Source organism: Haplochromis burtoni, unplaced genomic scaffold, assembly GCF_018398535.1.
Source record: "Haplochromis burtoni strain Fernald_Lab_line unplaced genomic scaffold, NCSU_Asbu1 Contig_17, whole genome shotgun sequence".
Lineage (NCBI taxonomy): Eukaryota > Metazoa > Chordata > Actinopteri > Cichliformes > Cichlidae > Haplochromis > Haplochromis burtoni.
The window spans coordinates 3,026,491-3,054,452 of NW_024582378.1; the positions used below are offsets into that span (position 1 = coordinate 3,026,491).

General features: G+C 39.2%; 1 protein-coding gene across 7 annotated transcripts in view; it reads right to left on the minus strand.

Annotated features, from left to right (window-relative positions):
• cadm1a (cell adhesion molecule 1a) overlaps positions 1–27,962 on the minus strand; it is a 467,380-nt gene that overhangs the window by 141,447 nt on the left and 297,971 nt on the right. For 5 of the 7 annotated variants that reach the window (XM_042218278.1, XM_042218280.1, XM_042218279.1 and 2 more), the window contains one exon: positions 21,826–21,843. The exons of the other annotated variants lie outside the window; for them this stretch is intronic. In XM_042218278.1, the coding sequence (XP_042074212.1) occupies positions 21,826–21,843 (18 nt within the window). The remainder of the gene's footprint in view (positions 1–21,825; positions 21,844–27,962) is intronic. 7 annotated transcript variants of the gene reach the window in all.

Here is a 27,962-nt window from a genome sequence, read left to right on the forward strand (position 1 = left end):
TTCAAAAAAAAGAGAGTGACCGAGAGGATCAGCTAATGCGGCACAGCTGACACACTTGACCACATTCTGTCACGTCCAAGCAATAATTTTACAAATAAAATAGGCGATGATGTCACGGTTTATTAAATCAGCATTTTAGCAGTTTACAGTAGCAGGCTGAAAGTGTCTAGGATAACAACTAGTCGTAATCATCCACGTTCATGTCACACTCTCTTAGCCATTCTATTGTTTGACAACAGAAACCGAAACGCTTGCAATGAGAACAGCCCTACTGGGAATTCAGCTGTAATAAAATACAGTATGTGAGCACAGCACAGAAAATTCAGTTTACTTTAATGCAATTCAAAACAGTTCGATTCAGTTTCATTTATATAGCTCAAATTCACAACAGCAGCCACCTCGGGGCATTTTACATTCTAAGTAAATTACAATATTATGAAGAGAAAACTGTAATTTTCTTTGAGGTAAAAGGCTGACAAGAACGCCACCTGGGTTTAGGCTGCACTGTAGCACAAAAGGCGACATGAAAACACAGTAATCCAAACCAGTCTTTGATTACTGGTTCCAGATTTGTCTTAAAGTTTTCACACTTTCTGACTGATTACACTTTATGATTACAATGTCTTAGGTCTTGCCTGCAACCATACAAGCAAAAACACACTGGCATGTCTGTCGTGGTCTGTGTCTTGACTCATTGTTTCTGTGTTTAAAGTGTTGAGTTTTGTAAAGTATACACAGTTTTGAGTTCTCGGTGTTTGTTGCGTTTCCTGTTTTACTTTGATAGTCTCTTATTTCTTGTGTATTATGCTCACTTTGCTTCCCTTACCTCATTATGTCTAATTTGCTCCTGCTGTGTTTCCCAGCTGTCTCCACTCCCCTAATCTTCCTCTTGTGTATATATTGTCTCAGTCTCCCCTTGTCCCTGGTCGGAGTCTCTGCTCGTCTTCCCTTCATGGTTTCATTGGTTTTTAGTATTTCACAGTTTAGGTTCTCTGTTCATCTGCATTCAGGTCGTCTCACTGCATCACACAATCTGCAGCCAGTGGCGGCTATTTATTTCTAACACTAAGGATTTGAATGCTGTTGTGTATAAATAACCCATCAAGTCTTCAGTTTTTGAAACGGAGTGCTTTCTTCTAGTTGGCAACATCAGATAACTGGGCATGCTTTGCTTGTAGTCAAGACATTTTAATAGCAAAAGCTGCTCCAAAGAAATAACATTGGCGGACTGCAGCTAAACATTTGGAGTTTAAGAATTCGAATTTGTGCTACGGAAGCAGTGGCTTTGCTTAGTCTCTGCTGACATTAGAGCAGGGTGCAAATCTGAACATCTGTTTAGGTACTAAAAAAATGGAGAAGGTTTGTTTTCACGTGGGTCTGTTTCTGACCATTTAAATATGTTCAACAATAAAAGTTATCCAAACCTACCTGGTCCAAAGAGAAAACGTAATTGCCCACCAAACCGAATGGTATGGGGGGCAATTGGCAGCGAGAACTGGCAACTAGGACTTTGGCCTAGTTGCCAGTCGTAGTTGAAGAGTGGGACTTTGACCCACTCTTCTTTGCAGAATCATTTTAATTTAGCCAAGCTGGGGAGATTTCAAGCCTTTATGGCCTGTTTAATGACATTAAATGGCAACCAGATTTAAATCAAGTTGGGTGGGTTTCTCCATGGACCTCTCCCTTGAATGCCGTTTTTACCCAGTGTCTTTCTTACTGTTGAACCATGAGCTCTGACTTTAACTGAGGCCTGCGGTTTTTCAGATGTTGTTTAATTGTAGTAGGTCAGCCACTCCTGGTAAGGCTCACCACTGCTCTGAGTTTTCTCTGTTTGTGGATAATGGCTCTCACTGTGGTTCAATGGAGTCCCAAAGCCTGAGAAATGGCTTTGTAACCCTTTCAAGACTGAATGATGTCAATAAACTTTGTTTCTCAGCTGATTCTCCAGGTTGTTGGATGCTATAGTGCTTTTTGAGAACTTTCAGTTTACTTAACTTTGTCATGCCATCATGCCTTCTCTGAGGGAATGAATGATAAACTTTTTTAAATGGGGAAAAAGTGTTTTTTCACAGCACTGTAAGCGTCTTACTACAGTAGACACAAAAAAGTGCACAAATCCTCCTATATGTCAAAGACATCCAGAAAATATTTGTTTCTATATGAGTTTCACTTGAACTTTGTACTTTAAAATCTACCAGTGTTTGTTGTTGCAAAGCTATAATCGAGATTCTTTTTCATTGCCAATATATTCCTTTCCAGCCTGACATTGCATTATTTAACCATGTAATCCATAATAGACCAAAGCAAAAACTGGTGATAGCAGAAAGGCCCTTTGAGATTCATTCAAATGTAAGATAATGCATCTGAGTGAATTGCTAATAAATCGCCTTGCTTTAAAGTGCCAAACACGCGCACACACACACACACTCACACATACACACACTGAAAAGCCTCAAAAGCTAGAGGTGTCACAGTTAAGGCAGAGGTATATAAAATTGTAAAACTATATTCACTGTGCTACAAATAATCAAATATTTAAGTAGCATTAAATTTTGACGAGATGATGGCTTAAGATGAAAAGTCAGGGGATCAAGAACAACAGCATGTTTACAAATCCTTTGCAAAAGGAAGAGGACCATTTTGGAACCTACCCCGAAATTAGTGTAGCTGCTGATAACTAATAAGGCATCTTTGTATATAATTTTACTTAAAATGTAAGACATTATGACACAGCTATGTACTTATACCCCCACCTACACACACACACACACACACACACAATTTTTGTGGAACACTGGATTTGTGACACATTACGTAAGAGCCGGGTGTGAAGAGCTTTGTAGGGTGTTACATGCTTGCAGTGAGCATGTAAGTGGCTTTTGTGCAGCCACTGCTGTATGCCACACATAATGCCTTTATCTCTCTGCTAAGCCTAATGAGTGCAACTCAAGTTATAACAATGCAACGGAAATAAAAAGAAAGTATTCTAAAGCTCTAAGAGTACCGCTGCATTGTGATTTGTTTATGTTTTGTACACGGGACATTCTACACTCGTATTTATTCTCTTTATTTACTTTCTGTTATCTCGTGTCCAACCGCTACTTGTAAGTTTATATTTTTTCCCTTGCTTTTGTTCACCAGACTTTGCAGCTATTTGGAAGCAGATATATGGGAGTTATAATACAAGTACTGCTTCATCTCACAAGAATGGGGAAGCTGCAGCCCGATGAAGCCTAAATGTATGTCAGTTCGATACGCTGTAACAGTAATGAAAATTACAGTCGTTGGGGAAATTCGGAAATTATAGAGTAATTATTGATGAATATGCAACAGCTGTTACACAACGGCTCTTTAATTGTTGTTGTCAATATGTAACTAAATGAATTTTCTGAAGACTTCAACAAAGACTCTCGGTTACATCAAAATCCTCCTCCTTTGCATCATCCAAAGGCCACAATTTTCTCCACAACTGACCTTTATCTCAAAAAAAGGACGTATCTTATTACTATGACCGCATTTATCACAAATCTAAGAGCTCTACTGTCATAATTTACATATGTGAAAATTCTTGAAAGATGTGCACATAAGCAAACCAATACATATTGTCACTATTTGACAGCTTGCTGTGAGACCGCTACATTTTAAGCACAATTTCTCAATTTGAATTTAAAAGAAGATAATGCATTATTACAGTGGGACTAAATAAAAGGCTAAGTAAGTTCCCCCCCTTGGGATACATGAATAATAATAATTTAAAATAATATTCAAGATAATATCAGTCAAAATAATCTTTTTGTCTGAGATCAAAAGACACAGCTGAAAAACGTCATCCTCTGGAGACCATGAATATTCATATGAAATTTCATGGCAGACTCTGTGACAGTATCTATGCCTTGATGTGAAAGAGTTGATAACGTGATCATCAAATTAAGTGATCATCTCAGCTTGAGAAGGAAGCTTTCTCCTCATGCTAACTTCAGTTGAATTGCAGTTACCGGTCATTTTATTAGGTACATGTGTTCATCTGCTTGTTTGCAAATCTCTAATCCAGCGGTCCCCAACCTTTTTTGCGCCACGGACCGGTTTATGCCCGACAATATTTTCACGGACCGGCCTTTAAGGTGTCGCGGATAAATACAACAACATAAAACTAGTATCGGTACCGAAAAAAAGATTTATTCACAACACACGTGACAGGACTCAGGAAAACAGAGTTAACAATAAAAATAACAACAAAATAACGTTGAAAACCGATTAAAAACCCTGAAAACCACACATTTCACACCTGAGCCTCAACTCTCGCGGCCCGGTACCAAACGACTCACGGACCGGTACCGGTCCGATGCCCGGGGGTTGGGGACCGCTGCTCTAATCAACCAATCTCATGGCAGCAGCTCAATGCATTTAGGCTGGTATACATGGTCAAGATGACTTCCTGAAGTTCGAGCTGAGCATCAGCTTGGAGAAGAAAAGGTGATTTAAGGGAATTTGAATGTGACATGGTTGTTGGTGCCAGGGGGGCTGGTATGAGTATTTCAGAATTTGCTGATCCACACAACCGTCTCTTACACAGAATTTTCCAAAAAAAGATAAAATGCCCAGTGAGCAGCAGTTCTGTGAGTAACTGTCACTATTTGTTGATGCCAGAGGTTAGAGGAGAATGGCCAGACTGCTTTGAGCTGATAGGATGGCAACAGTAACTTAAATAACCTGTCATTACAAGCAAGGTATGCAGAACAGCATCTCTAAACACACAACATGCCAGACCACACTGGGCGCCCGTCTTGTCTCATAGACAAGACAGATGAAAGAAGATATTGCTTTGGATTTCTGCTGCTTAATAAGGATGGTAGGGTCATAATTTGGCCTAAATAACATCAACACATCCATCCTGCCTTGCACCAGTGGTTCAGAGTGGCAGTGATGGTGTAATAGAGTTCGGGATATCTTTTTTTTTTTTTTGGCATACTTTGGCCCCTTAGTACCAGCTGTGCATTGTTTAAACACCAAAGTCTACCTGATTATTGTTGCTGACTGTGTCCATCTTTCTATGACCACAGTGTACACATTTTTCTGATAGTTGCTTCCAACAGGAGATTCTCATTACGGACATGCAGCTGATAAATCTGCAGTAACTGTGAGATGCTGTCATGTCAACGTCATGTATCAGAATCTCTGAGGAATGTTTTTAGCGCCTCGTTGAATCTATGCCATAAAGACTTAATGCAGTTCTGCTGATAAAATATGATCCAACCCAGTATTAGAAAGTACCTAATAAGTCTGAAAGTATATTGGTGATGAACTGATCTTCTTTAATGGTGTTTTCTTCAAACTTTTTTTTTAACGTGATGTGCAATATTTTTTCACATTTTTCATGTGTTTGGTGTAATATTTTCAGTGAAATCTAAGCTGATGCTGCTTTAGCTGCTTTTTCACATTAATTTTCATGCTCTTTTGCTCACTAAAGGCCACTTAACATCAAGAGTACATCGAGTGCATGTTTGAAATACAGAGGCCAAAGCTACAACTCAAAAAGCTTTTCACTGAAGTCTCCTGATACAGCGAGAAAATGTTTTGATCATTTTTGTCTGGACACTTGGCAAAAAATAGATTTACTTTAAGAAAATATTATTTTGTATAAAGAAGTGACAAATACCTGCCAATACACTGATATCATTATCATCTCTCACAACTTTACATCATGAAATCTGTCTAAAACTCAAGTTAATTACTTTTAAAACCAAGAACTAATCTAACTGCAACCAAGGTTCATTTATTAGGTAGCAAATAATGGACCATTAATGACTCGATCACACCATAGAAAAAATAGGACGGTAATCTCCTTACAACCAGGAAAGAAGTTGGTGGTGTCCAGTGAGTAAGCACCTGCTGGGACCTGTCCCCAAACCCGCAACCCGTCTCCAAACAATCGCGGCTCGACTTTTATCACTCTCAGAAAAATTATTGAAGAGTTGCAAACAGCTGTTATGTAGCTCATAAACACAGGCAGATTATAAAGACGTCGCTGATGAGTACAACGCGTCTGCAGTTTGACTGTTAGAAACTCTGGGATTTGACTCAACTGGTTATCAACTGGTTGTTTTTCTGGTTGCAACCCTGTCAAAAGAAAGTCACACTAAATCACTATATTATCACAAACAAATTACATGTAATTGCCAACTTGACCATTAAATTGCAAACTGACAATAGACTGATAACATTCAGGCTCCAACTTTTTACCATTTTACGCACCAAAGCTTTGAAGACGGCAACCGACCGTGAGGGGTCGAAGACCTGCTCCCTGTCTTTAAAGCAATCACTTCAAAGGCAATGAGTACACTTATTTTTTGCATACAGTTGCAATAATCTTGATCACGTTGCTGTCTTCAACTAGTGTTTTCCCTAGTGTCACCGTGGTGTAATGCAAGACTCAGTTCTATAAAGAGCAAAAGTAGAAATAAATGCAGCTGTAGGTATTCCTGAAAGTTAAAGTGCAGAATATGGATAGTTTTAGTCCATAACATTATATTGCTTTCACCTGAAGGGACCCATTGTGGCCCTTATGGCCTCATTAAGGTACGTTTCACTATGAGGATGCGCGCCATTCTCTACCCATCTCTGACAGCGCCGAAACAATAAAGCAGGTGCGTCACTTTAGGATACAAATTAAAAAGCCTAAACAGGCTTCCCTCCCTTCTATTTCCACCATCTCTTCCTTTTCCCTCTCACCTCTCATGCCCCTCTTTGCACAGAGGACACAAAGGGGAGGGATTGTATGGGAATCAAATAAAGAAATCAAGAAGTAAACAGAGGAATGGCGAGGGAGGCAGGAAGGGTAGCAGGGAGGGATGGATGGAATGCGGCTGCTTGTTGGTGTTGCTAATGATGAGGAAAATGGAGGGTCATGTGGGAGCCATGGCTGGATGGAGAGAGAGGGAGGTGGTGTAGAATGGGAAGTTGAAGACCATCTGAGGGGTGGGTGGATGCTTTTGTGTATAATCCCAGAATGTTTTCTGTCTATGTCTCAAGTCGTGTGCGCTGACACGTGTTCATATTACTCGGTGGCAGTACATGCCTTTACTTATGTGAGTCAAACCAGGTTATCCATGAGCGAGAGGCCGTGTGCTTGTCGAAGTGTGTGCGCAAGCAATGTCTACGTGCACGTGGGAGTGGAGGGAGCGTCAGCCAAGTGATTAATGCGTCAGAGAGGCAGCTGTGGTCTGGGCTCACTCATTTGGAAATATCTTTCAAGGAAGAAAGACAGAACAGAAGAGCAGTGGGGAAGAGGGAGGAGGAGACGCTTCTATATCCCCTGAAAGATAAACAAAAGTAAGCTGAGAGCCTTTACCGGGGTCAGCGAAGGAGAGACAGCATTACAGAATAGGGGAAGGAAGTAGAGGGCACTGCAGCATCCTTCTGTCTATCATATCATGATTCATTGGTGTCTGCTTTAAGCATCAGTGCTTCTTCAGCTAATGTTTTGTGAATGAAATAATGACTGGGACTAGGGGTGGAACAAAATATTGTATCACAATATCACTGTGCTTCCACTTGTGACAGATACTGATAGAGCGGTGCTAAATATCAATATTTTATTCTCTTTTCTTACTCAAAATGGATTACCCTGCCAATTTCACAAACCACAGTCAGTACTTCACTACTCATGAAGGAGCTTACTAAATAAAATAGGGTAAACTGAAGTTTACAGTGAAGAACAAGAAAGTCACAATAAAAAATGGCACACTGAGGAGGTAGAAGGGAAGCAGAAATGATTAGTTAAGCTATACATTATTAAAAACTGAAGAAAAATCTTTTCAATTTCATACATCGTCAAATCGCAACAACAGTTGCCTCAAAGTGTTTTATATTCTAAGGTAAACATCCCACAATAATACAAAGAAAACCCCAACAATCAGACAATCCCCCTATGACCAAGTACTCTTCCAGGAACTCTCTAGAGTCATGAAAAAAGAAAAACACCCATGATTCCATAGTTTGTAAAACCCTGTTTAGTAGCAAGAACTTGAAGTAATCGTTTTCTATAGGAAAATAAGTCTCTCACATCGTTATTGGGAATTTTTACCCCACTTTTTGCGGGCATTTATACATTACATTACATTCATTTATACACAGCTCTCTTCAGGTTAGATAAGATTGAGGTTTGGACTTTGACTGGGCCAATACGGCACCTCTTTTTCAGCCATTCTGTTGTTCATTTCCTTCTGTTCTAGCAATCATTGTCCTGTTCCATGACCCAGTTTCAGCCAAGCTTTGTCAGACAGATGGCATCACATTTGATTCTAGAGTCTTTTGGTATCCGGTTTTTAGGTGATGACAAATGAACCCTGCTTCAGGGTCCAAACTACTCTGCGTTTATTAAGGCTGTTGTGTTTCTAACATGTTTTAATGCTTTGTATCTTGTTTTATTTAATCTAAACGAGCCCCTAAAAAGGCAGCGATCATACTTTTGGCCTCTCTCTGTTTTTATTACCACTTTTCATTTTAAAGCTCAGGTTTTAAAACCTTACAATGTAACTACAGCTCAGCCCATGCAGCAGTATATTAATGACTAACCTCGTATTATGGATGGATTATCTCAGTTCTTTTCCCGAATGAAGTTTGGTCCCATTTGTCCCAAACAACCCGGAACCCTCAAGTTAAATTTTATCACTGGAAACAAGTTAGCGTTCATCCTCCAGCTTCACTGGGCTAATGTGTTTATATTATGCTAACATAGCCGTGCCGCTAGCGATCACATCATTATATACCAGCTACTCCAACTTCAGTGATCCCACAAACGTCACTGCTGTTTAGTTTTCTGTCTTCATTTATGCCGGAAGTGACAGCAGAGCTGTACGTTTTAATTTCTTCTGAAATCTCTCAGTCAGAACATGGTATGTCATGTTTAGGTGGAAACTAGCGAGCTAACTTCCTGCTAACTTCTAACTCTGTTAAATTTAATAAATTCAGTTTTTATGGATGCCTGGATGTTAAACTTAATTGTTACACTGCCCTAGATGGCTCAGTAACTCGAGCTCTGGAAGGGCTGAAAACTTTGTCTAAAACTATGCATGAACACTCAGGAATCGACAACCCGCTGGAGAGCTGGATGACATCCATGTTCGGACAATGGAAAGGGTTTGTGATGTCTGTAATGCTTTCTATTGCATCATTTCTAGGGATATTGGTGACTTGTGGTTGTTGTGTCATTCCTTGCACCAGAGGATTGTTGGAAAAGGTAATCACGAGGGCAGTGGACCCCGGAGAGCTGACCCCGGTGTCCATGATGCCATTGATGGAGCTAGAAGTAACTGAGTGGGCCGAGGAGTGACGAGAGGGAATGTGGGATTAAGGAAATTATTTTATTGCTACAATATATCCTGCATCATTAATAATATAATCTATAGCATTGATACTGCATTAAGATGTTCATTAAAACCTGCCGGCCTCACAGTAACCTTTTATTACAGGTGCAGTCATAATAATTGTACACACACATTGCATTTTGTGCTTATTAAAGAGTTGAAGTTCAGTCAATTAAGGGAAGGTCATAAGCCTCGTTCGGCGCGATGTCCGGACGATCTATTGTGTAAGTGACTTGGAGCTACAGAAGGTTAAAACTGCATACACGCTTACAAAACACATATAATACATACAATCTAGAAACAGGCCTGAGTAAAGGCCTGAATGTATTCAGCAACCTGTTGCATTAGAGTTTGCTTAGTAACAGGTGACAGAAGATGTGTCAGAGAGGAGAACAAGCCCTCAGGGACCATTTAGGCTTGCAACTTATTGCCTTTTACGGAAGGTGTGATAGAAAAAGGAACTTCTTTGTCTAATTTTAGGGGTTTAAGATTGACCATTTACTGTAAACTATGCGCATAATGTTCATAAGATGCAAATAATGTTCTTATAACGCGTGAAGGGGCGTTAACCCTGACATTATAAAAAAGCCACTGTCTGTGTATTTTGGGCGAAGAAGTCCGCTGATGTGATGCTGTGTGCTTCTTCCCACGCATGTGTTCTTAATAAACTCTTCATCTGATTGCACTCTACTGGGCCTCCATTGGTTTGTTTTTGTGCCACATTTTCGAATCCGGGACAGCAGTCTTATTTAATCTTTTCTAACTGTACTCTCATGAACTTTAACATGCTAACTGAGGCCTGTAAAGTCTTGGGTTTCATACAGATTCTCTGAGCATTGCCCGGTCTGACCCTGGGGTGATTTTAATGAAACATCCACTCCTGGGAAGATTGTAGCATTGTGTTAATAACACACCTGAATGGTCCAGACCAGCAATTTATTAAAACTTCTGCTTTTATAGAGGTGCAACCTTTTCTGCTAATGATAAGTTAATTGAGTGAATTTATTAATTTGGTTACCCACTTAATTGCAATGGAAATGGAGGACTGAATAAAGCCATGTGAAAAGTTATTGTTTCCATGAATGTAACTATAATTTCAGCCACTCTGAAATATATTCAAAAATGACATTAACCATAACCCAACTGTTTACCTGATATGACATAAAAAAAAAAGATAATGCAAGCATCCAATATAATTCTCCAAGACCATGTAAAGCATTTTCTTTTTGGGAAACTGCACAGAATGTTTATTTGAGCATATTTATACTGCAGTAAGGTCACCTCCAAACTAAGACAGAATGCAGACAGAAAACAGCTTGTACTGTAGACCTACTGTGTATACTGACTGAACCATTTTAAATGTGCAGCCAGTCATGTGGATATTATGTTGAGTCAGGCAGCTGTAGAAAAGCGTGAGAAAGCAGAACAGGGATATCTCACCATCAGCTCCTGACACACACTGGGTGAAGCAGGTTTACTCTTCAGACCCCGTGACAAGTGACAAACAACTGATGACAAAGGTGTTTGTCTAAAAAAAATCTCTAAAATGTTCAGCAGTGCAATTTTCTGTCAAGTAAACAACACATCAAGAAGTGCCCTGCCACAAAAATGAGACTAACAGGCAATATAATTAATACAAAGCATAACGGAAATGGAACTGAATATAATTCTTTTAGTAAGATGAATGAAATTAAAAATGACAGGTAAATGAAACAACAGTAATAATCTCATTAAAACATAACAGGACTAAATGCCTGCAAAAAACTGCACAGGAATGGCCTGAGGTACACATCAAACTGCCCAAGGCATCGCCCCAGCCTGCAACCTTAGGAGATTACCAAGTTGCATAGGCATTTGCAGGATGCGGTGAATCCACAGAGGCCCACACCAACAACCTGCAAGTGCTGAAAGATTCACCGGTGACCCAGCAGCATATACTACAGGATACACATAGGAGATCCAGAGGCTTTGATTCCCAACTGCTCAAACTGGCTTTGAAAATATGGAATAGCACCTTAGTCATGAAACACTGCACAAGCTCTTTACCTTCTCATAGATTCCTGAAGGGGTACATGGGTTTCCTCACAAGTCTAAATGTTCATGGGCTTGGAGATGGAGAGATTTGGGCACATCATCTATTGGTATGAGCTTTTCGATCCCTTTAAAAAATTCACGAGCTCTTGGTTGACACAGCCGTCAAAAAGTCAGTCATTCCTGGTGGGAACTGGACACTGCGAGGACTGCCCCAGTTATTGGAGAATTGGACAGATGGGAGGATGATGACATGGGTAGGACTGACACCTTTGTCAAGCTGTTTTAAAGCAATGACAGGTGGTGTATTTCCACAGCCATATATACTGCGAGACATGTGCTACTCCACAACAAATTGAAGAAAGGCTGAATTGTTTTAACTTCATTTCACTCCACCCAGTATGGTGGGATTGCTGTATACCAGTGTCGACTTAAAATTGTGTTACACTCTGATAACACTGGTCTCTAGTGATTGCTTTGAGAAAATAAAATCCCCTCCCCTATGGAAATCAATTACAATTGAGGTAATGACAGACTAAAGATTAATAATTTCAGAACATTTTATTAGAGACACAACTGTTGTCTGACTATGTCCTATATCCACACGATATTGCCATCAACATCAAAGCAGTTCCTCATCAGCAGGCGGACAAACTGTTACCTGTTGGCAGAAGCATTATGGACAAAAATGGAGAATGAACGTGGTTTTGAACAAAGATTCAGAGTAGCAGACAGTACGCCAGTCTTTCTTCCCATAAGAGAAAGAAACCATAATGAACTGGCTAGATGACGCGCTAAGGCAACATACATAGGCTGTTATTGACAAAACACTGCTTGCTATGCATACATCACAGCTGTGATTGCAGTTGCTGATGGCATGACTTAGTGCAAGTATCTCAGCCATACTGAAAAGCAGCCGGAGGGACATTTGTTGCTGGGGAACTCCCACAATCCTCTGTGGCTGCTCCACTTATAAATACAGTAAGCACAATGAGCAACAACCAAATAAAAAACAATATTCTTGATTAAATAATCACTTTTATAGCAGTGTTAATGAGGGGTGAACATTTTCAGAGGGTCTACTGCTGGTCTACAAATTAAAGAAATTGATTAGATGCGGTGTGTGAACAAACTTGCTGTTATTTTGCACTTGTAGTTGTAAGTGAAAGTGACAGGTGTTTAGAGCTCAATCTGTTGTAAATACCAGACAATACACAAAGCTTTAGAGCAGGGGTTGTTCAACTTTTTAATGTCTGCTGTTACCACCGGTACTCTCAGAATCTATCATCAGGATCGTCTTGAGACCCTAAAAAAGAAAGCAATTTGACTTTTTTAAGTTTGCGAAGACATTTCACCTCTCATTCAAAAAGTCTCCTTCAGTTCTAAAAAAAATAGAGGCGAGTCTGAGGTATGTAACACCTGGTGGTTGTTGCCCTTGTGGAAGTAGTCCTAAGGATAGTTGATCCACTATGGTAATGACCTACGCTTTTCTTCACACCTTAACACATGTGATGACTAACAGGATCAATAGTGGGTCAACGATCATTAGAGCCACTTCCAAAGAGCACAGCCCTCACTAGGGGTGAAATGCCTGGGACTCTCCGACCTTTTCAGAACTCAAGAAGCCTCTGGGAGAGAAGCCTTTGCGAGCCTAAAGAAGTCCAGTTGTCTTTTTGAAGCTCCCAAGACTCTACTCAGCAACAGCATTGTCTAAAGTACTAGGCTGAATTCATAAAGCCATTATTTCGGCATTGCACCCAAACAATGGGTTAAAAAGGCAAAAGCCTTGTGTTAATCTCATGGTAGCTCTCTTTGTGGTCAGCATCGAGGGATTCTTTCCAAGTTACGTGCATTGTGATTGTAATAGTAATTGCATTGTAATTTATTCACTGTTTATGCAAAAAACAAAACAAAAGCAATAAATGTAGTTCTGAGAACCAAAGTTTATTAAAGGCTAAATGCAGTGTAAATGCAGGCATTGTGAATATACCCCGATCCGCAGCACTGGCCGTAACGCTACAATGTTGCCACAGTAACTATTTTACAACCATTAAATAAATTACGCAAACACCTTTTGTTATATTTCTTCCCTTGTGTCTTACTTTAGCAGCTATGAAATAGGTTAATATTATATGGTTTGTTGTCATTTGGAATATTTTTAAATGTTAATCATTTGCTCACTAGAGATCTCACAACTTGCTGGAGTTGGAGAATCAGAAAAAAAATACTCTTGTATTTTTGTAACATTGATTACACTGTTGTACTTAGCTATATTTATATGTTGAGAAAGTAATTTTTTTCAGTAATAACACTGTTGATTTCAGATATTGTGTTAACATTCACTTTAGCATTCTAGCATATTCTTGAAATAAGCTGAATTTGAAAAAAGTTGCAATATTTGTACACCAACATTTCTTTCTTCATCATCTATTTATTTACCCAAGTTCTTAGACTCACTGGCTGCAGTTGAATACAAACATTTCTTTTATCCCGATTGTTTCTGATTGATTCTGACTGCTTGAAAAGAACATGATGTTTGGCTTAATACAGTCTGGTGTTTACATCTGCCAACACATTTGGTCTGTCATGCATTCATCTTCCTCAATGGTTATCTTCTCTTTGACGTGTATTTGATCAGTTCCCTGAAGATAGATACATATCAGCACAGTAGTTGCTCTTATTCATATTCCTTAATTCTTGTTTTTACAATATATGCACAGTTTTAAAACATTCACATGGTTGTTTACCAGTTCATAAACATTTCCTACAAAACTGATGCTATAAGATGGCCAGTATTTCTGCTATGCTGTGTTTGTTGTGCAACTATCAAATATTGCATACAGTCATTTATTATTTTATGTTGATTTCATTAAGATAATTGGTTTTAATCAAAAGTAAAATGTCAATAAAAGCTACAACTGAGACAGTACACATTATTACATCCACTAATCAAAGAATGAATATTTAAAACAAATATCAAGCCGTAGCTGAATTATTTAAAAACATTTGATTATAATTCCTGAAATGTGATTTGATGTATGCACGCTTAATCGTCTCCTCTCAGTGGACAAAAAGCAGGCTATGCTTTTCTTGCTTCAAGGAAAAAGCCCAACGTTTTCTCCTACTTACTTCCTGTTTTTGCAACAACAAAAAGCTCGAAATTAACTCCATTTAACTTCAAGATGATGACAACATCAGCACCAGTTTTATACTGAAAATAATATAAAGCATAGCAACATAAAGCCCATACACATCTATTTCAGTTTAAATCTTTTTTGAATTACCTTGAACTACCTTAGTGATGAGGTTATGACAGTTATATTGCTCACATGATTTTTTTTTTTTTTTTTTTTACACACAATTTGTCTAACTTAAAGTTCAATCACCGGTTTCTTTTATCAGGTAGTGATAGTGAGCAACAAGGCAAATGTCTATTTATCTGAAAATGTCAAAGATAATTACTTTAAACAGCCACTGCCATGATATTGTATCTGCATTATGACAGATTAATTAGGAGATGAAACAGTTGAAACAGCTGTGCCATTTTCCTTAACGATCAAGACGTGTTTGTGGTCAAAGTTCAACCATTTAGATTTTATTACGCTCTCAGTACATCAGATCACATCACAATAAAGCCCTGCAAGGGTTGTCTGAATCAAGCGGGAGGAGAGAAAGCAAGCAGACATCTAAAACACTGGAAGCATGCATTGTTATCATTCTGACGTTTGAGACGTGTGTCATATATGAATAATTTTTCAGTTGCGGCCACGCTGGAGCGTTGGCTTGCGTTATGCTTGCAAAACTCTACTCTCTCACCACTTTTAAATCACCTCTCAAAACCCATCTATTCAGAATTGTATACACCTGATTCTGTTTTAGTCCATTTTGACCTTGTTCAGCTTTTATACTTTCATGCTTGTATTTTTGTCTAAATTATATTTTGCTATTGTTCTTGTGCTTGGCGCCTATAAATAAAATGTATTATTATTATTTATTATTAAAACCTCATAAAGTGCAAAATCTCTGATGTTAATTTTGGGAGCTATTGCTTTATCTGCAGGTTTTCCTCAAAGGTAATAAAGGTCACAATCCTGCAGATGATCAAATCGACTGGCCCAATAACTTTGGATATTTAAGATTAAAGGCAGACAAGGTCAGAACAACAATACAGACATACTGTTGGCTTTTTTGCTTGCTCTACTGTAGCTTCATCTTTAAATAATAACAACATTCATCAGCAAGTTGAAACCTATACTTTTAACTTCAACTTTTTTAGTTTATTCCAAGTAGAAGGAGCTGCCTCCATAAAAGCTGTTTTACTGAGCTCTGTGCCTACTCTCAGTACAGGCAAGAGCAGGGGGTCTAACCTATGCTCAGTGTGAGCTGTAATTTTTTTATGGGATGCAGTTCCCTTACCCTTTACATCTTATTACATTCTCTTCTCCCTGGCATAATGCAGAGGCAGTGTTAGGATCTATAATTGAAAGGTCTGAATGATATATTTTTGCAAGGATGCACCAACAGTGATAATCTGGGATGATACCGGCTCCAGAGCTTGTTACTGGTCCCGCCAACCTGCAGAGTGCTTCCTATTGTATCGTTTGTTGTCTCTCTGTGCTCTTCTTTTCCCTCTCTTTGCTTCACCCTCACCCCAACTGGCTGTGGCAGATGGTCACCCTCCCCGAGCCTGGTTCTGCTGTTCGGTTTGTTCCTGTTAAAAGACTTTTTTCCCCTCCCCTGTCACCAAATGCTGGCGCAGAGGGATTCATTTGGTTTCTGGTTTGCCCCGAGAGGACTGTTGTCGGCTGAATAGACGAATTGTATTAATAAATTGACCAATTACTTGTGCGACAATGTATCAGTGGTATTTCTTGTTTTTATTGTGGTTCTTTATAACCCAGTTTGTGCCAAGGGAACAAACAAATCTTTGTTGTAAAAAGTAACAAGGCTGTTTCAAAGTTCTTCTGTCCTTCGTCACACAATCTTTGAACATTTAACGACCGCAAAACTGAAAGTGACACAAAAGAGAAATACTGGCCACTGGCATCAGTGAGTCGGTGTCATTTTATTTACCAAAAGGCAAGAGATGGCAGTCAGCATGATGTCTACTGAATCCTCCTATACACTGGTGAATTCTTATATTTTTACTTTTCTAAATTAGGAATACCTAAACGGTAAAAATATGACATTCTGTAGCGCTAAAATTTCTAATCCAAAATTTTAATGAACACTTGAGCATTTGAATAAAATTCAGACCTCGTGTGCTTATTAAGTGAATAAATCAGAGCCAATAGGAATCAACCTGAGTAAAAGGAAAAAAAAGGTTTACTTAATGAACGAGCTGCATGCTTTGCTCATGGTATGGCTCTAAGCAGCATGTATTGACAAATGTAGATTGCAATGCATCCGACTGGGAGACTATTGACATTTCAACAGCAAAGACACATCCTCGTGGCAGGGAAATTTCTTGGTGCAGTGAGAGATGACCTTGCTGAATACATATTCTGTGGAAACGCTGATAGAGCTTCAGTAGCCTGGGAAATTGAACTTGTCTTATAAAAGGAAAGCATACAGGATGACAAGCAAACACTGTATGCGTGTGATTGATTCAGTCATTAATCTGAGCTGTACTCGGCGTGTTTGTGTGTATATGGGGCTGCAAAGGTACAAATGCATGCTTGTATGTGTTCAAAGAGCCCGTCTGTGCACACATGGATAAGACTCCTTCTGTTTAACTGCTGTCCCTCAGCCCACCTCTGTCCTCGCACGTCTTCCATTCTATTGATTGGCGCACAGAACAAATACGCGAGTCCCCATTGCAGGTAAAAAGAACTCTTGTCTGTAGTGGTGGGTAAACTAAGAAAACACCATGACCTCTGACAACAAGAAATGTTTTTCTTGTTCTCAAGTCTGTGAAAACGTTATTCTTTTTAGTACTGGTTTACTCCAGTAAACAAAAATAAAAATGTGTCAGTGATTTAGCTGATGCTACTATTATTTCTCCTCCTTCTTTGGTTGAGAATATTTTGAAAAGCTGAGAAGTACTTTAACAGTTGAATCAACTCTTGAATGGAAAAACATGCTCATGTTAGGTCTAAGTCACCCAGCACAAGTCACCCAGCACAATGGGTCAGGTGTTCCCTGACCCATTGGCAAATGGTTGCTGGGGGTTGCTACGTTAAATGGTATATGGTAATGTACCAAAAACTTTCTTATGATTGCTTTGGTCACTAGAGGTGGCCGCTTATAGTTTGCATGAAAGACGCCGACTTGTATGCAAACACTCACCCGTACTATCCGAGCTATAGTCAAACACAAACCTAAAACAGAACGTAAAAGGCAAGCACTTTGCTCGAGGTTCACTATAGCTCAGAGAATAAAAGGCGAGTGTTAGCAGACAAGTCAGTGCCATTCATGCAAACAATGGCCAATCTTTGGGAGGGTACTAATTTCTCCTAGCAACTACCAGCAACCACATCTAACCGTCAGGGGAAAACACATTTTTTTCTCACTGACCAGTCTCTAGGCCTGTGTGACCATCTGAGAGACATGTGGTCACAATGGGCTCACCCTATAGCAAACCATACTTTATGATCCTTTAATGGGATATAATTTACAGCATGAACATTACCTAGAATTCAACAAGAAATTAAACTAATAACTGAGATCATTAAAAAACTTCAAATGATTTTTTTTTTTACTTCAGTGTAACCAGATTACATTTTCCCAACCAGAGGATTTTCCCCTACTGGCCATTTGTTAGTTTAAGGCTTGTTGTCATTGTTTTCACTTTTCTAACCTTGAAATTATGTCTTTTTTTTTTTATAGACTTAAGATTGTAGCCATGTTGAATGCAGATGGGAAGTTCTCTACTGACTGATTCATATTTTAGTTTGTATAAAATCAACAAAATTAAAGCACTTCGACATGATGACAACTTTGAGCTGAACGGTATCCGCATGCTTCGCTTGGGAAAGGCAGTAGAGCACATCTCGATGAGCTATTATTAATAGTGCGCCAACTGTCTCAACTTGTGTCATCTCTTTTTCCCTTCTTTCTTTTTTGAATTTGATATTTATTCTTGGGCTGTGAACTAAGCTATATTATTTTACTTCACAGACATCTTGAATTTAATCACATGCCTTAAACACCGGCTTAATCATACAAGCCTAAAATAAACCCAGTCCTCTATTTTTGGTCACTCATTTTCCATCTTGTTGCTCCTTTTACATTTTGTTTCAGTATAATTTGTTGTAGAAAACAGAAGCACAATGAGAGCACTTATTCCAAAAGCTAAAATAAAGCAGTCCTAGAGTTAATTTTGTATTAATTTAAGCCAAAAAAAAAAGCCATCTGGTACATTTATTGAGTTCTTTAATAGACTCATAATTAACCAAAAGTGAATAATTTTAAAAATGGAATGTTAAAGTGACTTTGCAGGCCAACAACTCTTAATTTATAACTGCAAACATTAATGTTTGTACTGCTGGACTTAAAGTGGCATTGCTAATGAATGTAAATTTAGAAATTTCTAAAACTGTATTTCAAACGTGTTGTTAAAACCTTAAAATCTTTAAAGGATAAGGCTGGCAGCACTGTGACATGCCTTTTTCTACCCCTCTGAAGTACTGCAATCATTGGCAAATAGTTCAAAAGGGTAAGCGAGCCAGATTTGGCAGCTTACACACTCATTTGGCACTCCCACTATTTCAGTCCACGCAATGGAATGCAACAGAAACATAGATCTAAGATGAACCTGAACACCGAGAAGACAGCTTATTAGAGTGTCCCAATTTGAATGTGTCAAATATTTCTTAAATTGTGACGGTTTTAGAAAACACTAAAAAAGATGAAACAACACGGTCAAAGTCTTTCTGTGCTGGGGATAAAAAGTACCCACTGATTTGGTTTTCACAATAAAGTCCAAGGTAACGGGTAACTGTCATTTGCAATGCATGTTGCAATGAGTTTTTGTCGCTGCTTTGTATGTGATAAGCTGAGAGACCACCACTGCTTGGTGGCAACCGGACAGGTTTGTGACCGAGAACAGGCCTGTGAAGGACTGGGCTCCGTCCAATCAGCCCCTAGGGAGGATCTCCTGCTCTTCAATTCTAATTCATGTACATATAAATAACTGTCACTGGCATTGCTAATTGGATTAAAAGGCTTGGTAGAGGAGAGATGGTGAGAGGAGGAGTGAAGACGTTAAGAGAGGCAGCATGGCATGATATGCAGCATAATTTTTTGTTGGAAAGGTGGCGATTTTTGCACTAAACCCCAATTATTGCTGAGTAAAAGCCACTATGTTTTAAAAGGAATAGCTGAAGCAAAGCAAGGAAGGAACAGAGGACAGTTCATCCTCATGTCATAATGTAGTATATTCTTTTAGCCTTACAGTATTAGTTGGAGCAGCTTTCATGCCCTGATAAGTCAGGACACCAAAATGATTATATAGCACAGTGTGTCGATATGATGGTGTAATACATAAACACTTTTTAAGAAAGCAAGTCGGGGACATTAAAATGTCAAAGAAAGCTAGATGTTGTCTGAAAAGCATCACCGTCCAGTTGCAGTCTAAGCCGCCTAAATCACTCAGAGACCTTAAACAACAATAAGTACTGCCGGATGGAGCTCTGCAGGTTTGCCTTAATACCCAACATTACTCACTTTTCTCATTCAGTGGAGCAGCTGTTAAATTATTTGCTTGTACATCAGATAGTTGTTCAGGAGTTTTTGTTCACAGCAGACAGAATATTTTTTGCTAAAACTCAAATGCTGCATTTTGAAATCTGTATCTTAACTGGTGGCACAATTCGACTTGGATGGAACAACGAGAAATCGGTGCATTTAATTTTTGCATTGCGAGAGCTTGCAGCAACCAGCTGGTTTCCTAGAGGCTGGGAAGGCAACAATCCCAACCTCTGGATATCCATTTTAGATCACGAGGTGATTGGACAGGTCACCTGGTTAGAGACAAACTGTCTCCAAGTAATCGAGGCCTGACACGGACTGACTGCAATTACTCTGAGACAGATTGGTGAAGGGTTGCAAATAATTACTGTTTGACTTATAAATACAGACAGACTGTAGGCATATCGCAATCTGTGTGAGTCAGTCTGAGCCAGTGGGTGAACCTAATTACATTCTAAGGTTTTTGGCTTCAAAATGAGAAGAAAGAAAGAAACAGGTTCGTATTTAATGAAATTAAAGAAATGTATAGAGGAAGAACGTGGTAGTAAACATAATAGGATGGAAATTCCTGTTTTTCACAGCTCAAGGCATTTGAAATCACAATCATAATAATAACTACAAGAGATCCAGTAAAACTAATGCTTATTGCCTTTTTTGCAAGTTTCAAGAGTGTGAGCCGGATCATTAGAATTTAATGGGTTCTTCTTTTGCCCATATTCCACCTCATAAAATTCAGGCTGAGTTTTTGTACAGTCTTGCTGATGACGGAAATACAGACAAACAAACAGCACAAAAAACCTCCCATAATCATCATCATTATCATCTCGAAGACTTACCCCAGACCTTACCACGATATATAGGGTTAAGATGTCGTTACCAGAGGCTACAGAGGAAAAACAGATCACACAGGTTGCTCTAAAACAGCGTAACATGCACCTCTGAGCACGTTTTCCAAAAACAACTCCTTTCTGGATTTTTCAGTTTGGAAGAAACTATCAAATCTCTACTGACAAAGACACACACACAGACAAACACGTGCTGTGGTTGTGGTTTGCTGTCAGCAGCCACACCTTTCACCTTCTGTACTCGTCTCTTTCTCTCCCAAAATAATTGTAACACTCCAGCTCGCATGTAAAATTAATAAGAATATGATTACACACATTTGATTTGAAAGGCAACATCATTATCTCCTGAATGAAAGCTTAATAGGTAATTACGACAATGCAACAATGAAATGTAATACCAAAGTAGTGAAAGCTATATCCTCTTATCATTTTTAAATCACTGCCACTAGCAGTCTGCGACATAAATGCACTGTCAGTGTGTACAAATGTAGAACAGAAAAACTGCAAAGTCCAATTTTTTCCCTCCCAAAAGCTTTAATTTTAAATGCTTTTTCTTTCATTTTGAAAAAATATATTGTTGAAATAAGACCCTTCGGATCATTGAACTCTCTCTCTGTGCAGTGTGTACTAAGTTGCTCAAGCTAGCGCTACTTAGAATGCCGGTAAGTGACAGAAGACCTCAGCATCAATGACAGCAGCATGAGTTCGCAAGGGTGAGGTAGACAAAAATCAAAATGTGAGCTTGAGAGATGCTGAGAGAAAGACTGCAGATTTGACACACAGTGCAAAAATACGAGATGAAAGAGGAAGCATGTATTTGAAATGAAACAAAAGCTCGAATATGGTGGGAGGTTGTGGTCAGGAGAAGGAAAGGAGATGTGGGGGAGGCTTACCTGGGTCCTGTGCAGCTCCTGTGTTTGTGGAGGAGGGTACAGTAGGTGGGAAGAGGAGAAGCAGTGGGGAGAAACAGAAAGGGAGATTAGCGTTTAAAACCTCATTCAAAGTTGATTTCCCAGTGCGTAAAGGTGCATGCAAGTACAGTACAGGACAAATACGGTAAGAATCCAAAGGGAAACAACAATCATGCTTTTTCAGCGTTTTAACAAGAAAATTAAAAATTAAAAACAGCATTTTTAAAAACATTATACAGTCACTGAACAAAGCTCTTAGCTATGCCATACAAATAGCACAGCTTTTACCTTTTACTGGTTAAAGGACTGAAATATGGATTGAATCAGATTAGAATAATACCGTATTTAGAAAGGAATTACATCATAGGCAACGGTGTGAGTTTGCCAAGCAACCGGCAGAACATCCAGGAAGCTCCAGCTCCCAGCCAAGAAACAGTCGAGCACATAATCCCATGCACAAACACATTTTTCTGTCTTTTCTACAAATTAACCAAACTATATCATTTTATAACATGCTAGGTTCTTATTTTTGTTCTATGGAGAGAAAAAGACATTCTCATAAAAACTAGATCTACTACAGTGCATGTTTGAGACCCCTGTTTCTTTATATTTCAGGTCCAAGGAATCAGACTTTCTTGTATTTTTAATAGCCATTCAAACATTAAAAATGCACCCAACCAGTGCTGTGCCTGTGAATAACAAACACTTCTGCAAACAATGTGAAATAACACCAATGTTCTCAATTGAATGTATGGAAAATGGCAAAGGTAGCACAGTTTGACAGGCAAAAAATTGTATTTTTGCAACAACAAGGTGATTCCTAAAAGAGTTATTAGCTGAAAACCTGGCATAGGTGTGCACGGGAAAAAAGTTAGATTAGTAGATGTAAAAGAAGAATTAGCAAGGCTTAAAAACACACATCTTACAAACAGTACCTGAAAGTCATGTCTTTAAGAAATTTAAAAAAAAGTCCAATGAAGACCTGACACAGAACCCGAGAGATACATCTGGACCTTCAGTTAATCCAACTATTGCTCACTGAAACCTCAGTGCAAGGATGGTTTTCAAGAAGCAATTCTTAAGCAAAGGAAACAGGGAGAAAAGGTAGAGGTATGCCAAATTACACAAGAACTGGACTAAAATCAGTCGTATGGAGTAATGAATCTGAATTTGTTGGTTCAAATCATTGCCAATACAGAAATGAAGGACGAGGTCAGGAGAGAGGTACATCAGTGAGTGCCCACAGCCATCTGCAAAGCATGGCTGAGGTTTGGGGTTGCATTTCAGCCAGTGGTGCTGGGGAGTTTGTAAAAATTTATGCAACAAATATTGACTTTCGAGCTTGTTACAATTGCCTTGTATACTGTGTTTCACTGTATGTTTGCACCTTTCAATACATTTTTGCATGCATTTTTTCCCTTTTCAAAAAAGCAAAGAAGGGTGGCTTAAGACTTTTGCTGTATTGCGGTACGTTTATCTATGCATATATGCATGTATTTTGATGTATGTACTTTTTAACCGCCAAAGACTGTGCCAAAAACATAATTTTATAATAAAAGCTATTGCTCTCATTCAGCTAAGAAACTAAATATGTCACTTATGGTGGGCCAGTTCAAAGATTAGAGAAAAACACCCACTTTTAAAATAAATAAATGTAAACCAGCATGATCAGCTATATCAGCCTCAGCGGGGACATCGGTAGAAAAAGAGCAGAGTTGGCCATCAGTATACAGTCTGGCATCCGTTTAGGCCCCCATCGTTGAGGAACATTTTTCAGCCAAGTAAGCATCAGGATTCCAGCTATGAGGCAGCTTTTGATTAGAAAACCTATTTCCTCTTCAACTTTTGCCAAATTTCAATCATGGTGATATTCTAATTACCATTATCCAGATCAAGAAAGCGAGGCAGAGATTGAGTGGGTGTGTGCAAGTGAGAGAGAAGGAGTGTTTAGAAGGAGAGCCTGTCTTCGCATGTAAGCGGGGAAAATAAGAGGAAAATGCTCAAAAACAAAATCAGCTCTCTTATATCCCGTTACACAGCTTTGCCGGTGGTAAAGATGTATGTTGGTGAGTCTTTTTGTGGACTGTAAATATCTGGACAGGTTTATTTATGAGCTTAACATGATGATGAAAAAAATCAAAGGGAGTAAGATGTGTCATGCAATGGCGTAATAAATTTCATAAACTAGTAAAATTGGTAGTAAAAACTCCTCATTGGTAGCTTTTATCAAAGTGTTTAACCAACGCTATACATCAGCGGTCACCAACCTTTTTCGCGCCACGGACCGGTTTATGCCCGACATTATTTTCACGGACCGGCCTTTAAGGTGTCGCGGATAAATACAACAAAATAAAACTAGTAGATTTATTCATAAAACGCGCAAAAAGACCCAGGAAAACCAAGTTAACGATAAAAACGATAACAAAATAATGCTGAAAACCAATAAAAACCCTGAAAACTATACATTTCACACCTGAGCCTCAACTCTCGCGGCCCGGTACCGGTCCGAGGCTCGGGGGTTGGGGACCGCTGCTATGCATGGTCCAGCAAAAGAGCTGACTGCTAAGTTAAAGTCTCAGGTGTGTCCTGTTTAAACATTCAGCACACTAGGATGGGAGTAACAGAGTTCTTCAGAGAGCCACATATTCAAGCCAGACCACCCTTGAGTTCAGGTTCATGCAGTGCGACGGGGTGGGGGTTAGTTCTGGGGAGATTACCCAGCAATAGGGGGGACATGGAGCAGCTCTCCCCATGTTAAGCAAATGGAGAGCGGGTAAAGAATAACTGCATGGCGCTTTGCCCCTTGCGGGAGCCTTCGCCGTCCCACCTCAACCCACAACCTCCGGAGGTGAGGTTAAATGACAAGCGCTGCACAGATGCATTAAACATGAGTCATTTGGACAGAGAGCTGGATGCTGGACCACTCCAGAGATGATAGGGACATTAACCAGGGTTTCACCAGGGCCTGAGCTGCATTTAATGAAGGCCTCCACTATCTCCCAATGTCTCTCTCTACATTTGACTCAGAGCCAGGGAGTTAAGTAGTTCAAGATAAACACTGCCACTACTCTTTCTGGCTCCAGTTGTCTGATTTTCTGCCTCTTCCCCTTTCTCTGTACTCACTGTGCAGCCTGACAACTTATTATGGTCTGCTTGCAGAGAGTGGTGGTCAAGAGCAACTTGTGAAATTCTTATCACGGATAACGCCAGCAGCTGTCACACAGAAGTGATTTTGTTTTTATAGTTCTGCTCATCAAAATAAAATTCAAAAACGATTGAACATTTTTCAATTTTTAACATATTTTTCTTTATACTATTGTGATTACTTTCTACATTTTACAGGCCTACAGACCCCCAATGTTTTTAGGAAAACACAGGTACCATCACGAGTTGGTTAAGCTAATTATTTACATTCTCATAATCAGTGTTGGTCAAGTTACTTGAAAAAAGTAATCAGTAACAAATTATTGATTACTTCCAGCAAAAAGTAATCCTGTTACTTTTACTGATTACTTATTTTCAAAAGTAATTAGTTACTTTTGAAAACATGATTTATCCCCTAAATAGGTAATAAGGCAATAGCTCTTTCAGCCCAATTCTACCTTTTCTGCATAATCTATCATATAAAATGTAATCAAATGAAAAGTCTCTTTAATAAAACTCGTTTTATTCGTTTTAATCTTTTAACTTCAAGCAAACATTAAATTATATGCAACATTCTCTGACTGGAAGAAATTTGTTTAACATTTAAACCTATTTTCTGCACATTCCAGCACATAAAATAAAATAGTTTTTTGTGTTTACACTCACTCTTTCAAATAGATGCACGTAAAACACAGCAGAAAATAAATTAAATCAAAGACTAGCGGTTTTCAAAGACAAATAATACAACCAGTTAACATTGTTTGTAGCATGCTAAGATACCACCAGCTGCAGTTGCAGCACCAATCTTAGTTGCAGGTAGTTGTAAAATGCATTTTCCTAATGAATTGACATTTAGACTACTAGACTAACCTGATATTTTCTCTCATCAAACTGACAAGTAAATTAGTCACCAAGAGTGTTATGACTCTAAAATATGGAGCAGCAACAAGTGTTGAAAAGAGGCAGTATCTTTGCTAAAGCCAGTTACTAATGTTACCAATGAGAAGTCCTAATAACTGATAGGCCAGAGGTGGGAAATGACTAGCCAACTATCCATTGGATGAGCACAATCATCAAATATTTTTCTTTTGTTTTTCCAATACAGCACAACATAACAATAACAACTGTTCCCTTAAGCTGCTTTATATATTGAGAGGAAGACCCTACAAAAATAGAGAGAAACCCAAACAAACATCGACCCCCTTTGAGGAAGCACTTGGCAAGAGTGGGAAGGAAAAACTCCCATCTGAAGAAGGCTCCGGCAGAAGCAGGCTCAGGGAGTGGGAGCAATGTGCCATGACCAGTTGAGGGTGAGAAGGGTTTCAAGTTTAAAACTTGAAAACTAAATTCTATGTAAAAATGTAAAATAGACACGGTGCATACAATGACTGTGTGGAAACACAAAGGACAGCTGATGGCAGAACTGTGCCACATTTGTTTTTATTCTGCCGGTCGAATACTTTTTTTTAGCTAATGTAATTAGCTTAGTATTGAAGTCACCTGCAACAAGTCACTAGCCTTCATGTTAGTGAAAAAATCGTGTTCAACCAAGTCCACAGGTCATCCAGTGGTCAGTATCTTCATTTCCCACCACCAGCCTATCAGTTACCATCACTGGCATCTTACTGGTCAAATAGTAGCTGGCTTTAGCAAGGATATATATCCGACTCTGACTTCTCAGTGAGTGTGCCACGTTAAAAGGTCTAGCTCTAGAATGTCCTTTTTCATATGGGGTGGCTGTAGCTCAGGTGGCAGAGCAGGTCAGCCACTAATCAGAAGGTCGGTGGTTCGATCCCAGGCTGCCTCCTGGCTGCATGCCAAATATCCTTGGGCAAGATACTACCTGGTGGTGGTCAGAGGGCCCAGTGGCGCCAGGGTCCGGCAGCCTCGCCTCTGTCAGTGTGCCCCAGGGCAGCTGTGGCTACAATGTAGCTTGCCATCCCCAGTGTGTGAATGTGTGTGTGAATGACTGAATGTAGTGTGAAGCGCTTTGGGGTCCTTAGGGACTAGAAAAGCACTATACAAATGCAGGCCATTTTTTTTTAACTTATTACTACTCACTCAAAAGGCTCCAGAAAAGACCTCTCCAACAGCAGTTTGGCAAAGTTGTGAGCTACAGGGGTGATCTTTAAATTCAGCCATTTTCTTGACCAATGTTGGGGATTTGCTGTTCTTTTATTTCAGTTTTTGATGTGTCTACTGGCTTAACTGACTATTTACGGTAATCAAAATTCTGTCAAGAATGTGTCTTTCTGACCCCTCATGCTGTAGACCAATTTATGGGACGTAACAAGGAGCGTTCTAATAGGATGGTCGGGGGGGGGGGGAATCTGACAATGTCAGGAAAAAGGGTGAAATATCACCAGGATTTTTAGGAATTAAATCTGTGATATCTTTAATAATCTCACAAAAATGTCACAATATATTCCACACTAAAAATTTTGGTTTGTCCATACATCTGATCAACTGCCCAAAAAACTGATATCACAATTTCATAATCAAAAGAAAAAAAATACAATTGTTGCCATTAAAATACAATTTTAATGCAGAATACATAATGTGGGTGCCTCTAAAAATACCATATAACATAGATACACTGTACGCTGCAGTTGTAAAGCAGGTAAATATAAAATCCTAGGTGTTATAAGAGTAGTCTAAAAAAAAAACCCCTAAAAACCAAAACTGTAACAGGCAAGCTTTCATCTGTATTCACCAAGTGAGGGAGGCCTGGACACTCTACTGTTCACTGGAAACAAAATAACAACAGTTTCCTTCGACGCAGCACAACCACAAGCTTCCAACCCCGTCATCTTCAAACGTGGCTCTTGGTTAATGGCCTGGAACACACATTCAATGTCTATCAAAGAGGGACGTTGCTGGGATGGATGCACATGCTGACAGCCTCCCTCGCTCGCTCCTCAATCACACAAACATACTAATGCTCTATCCCCTTCACACTCCTACCACCACCTAAA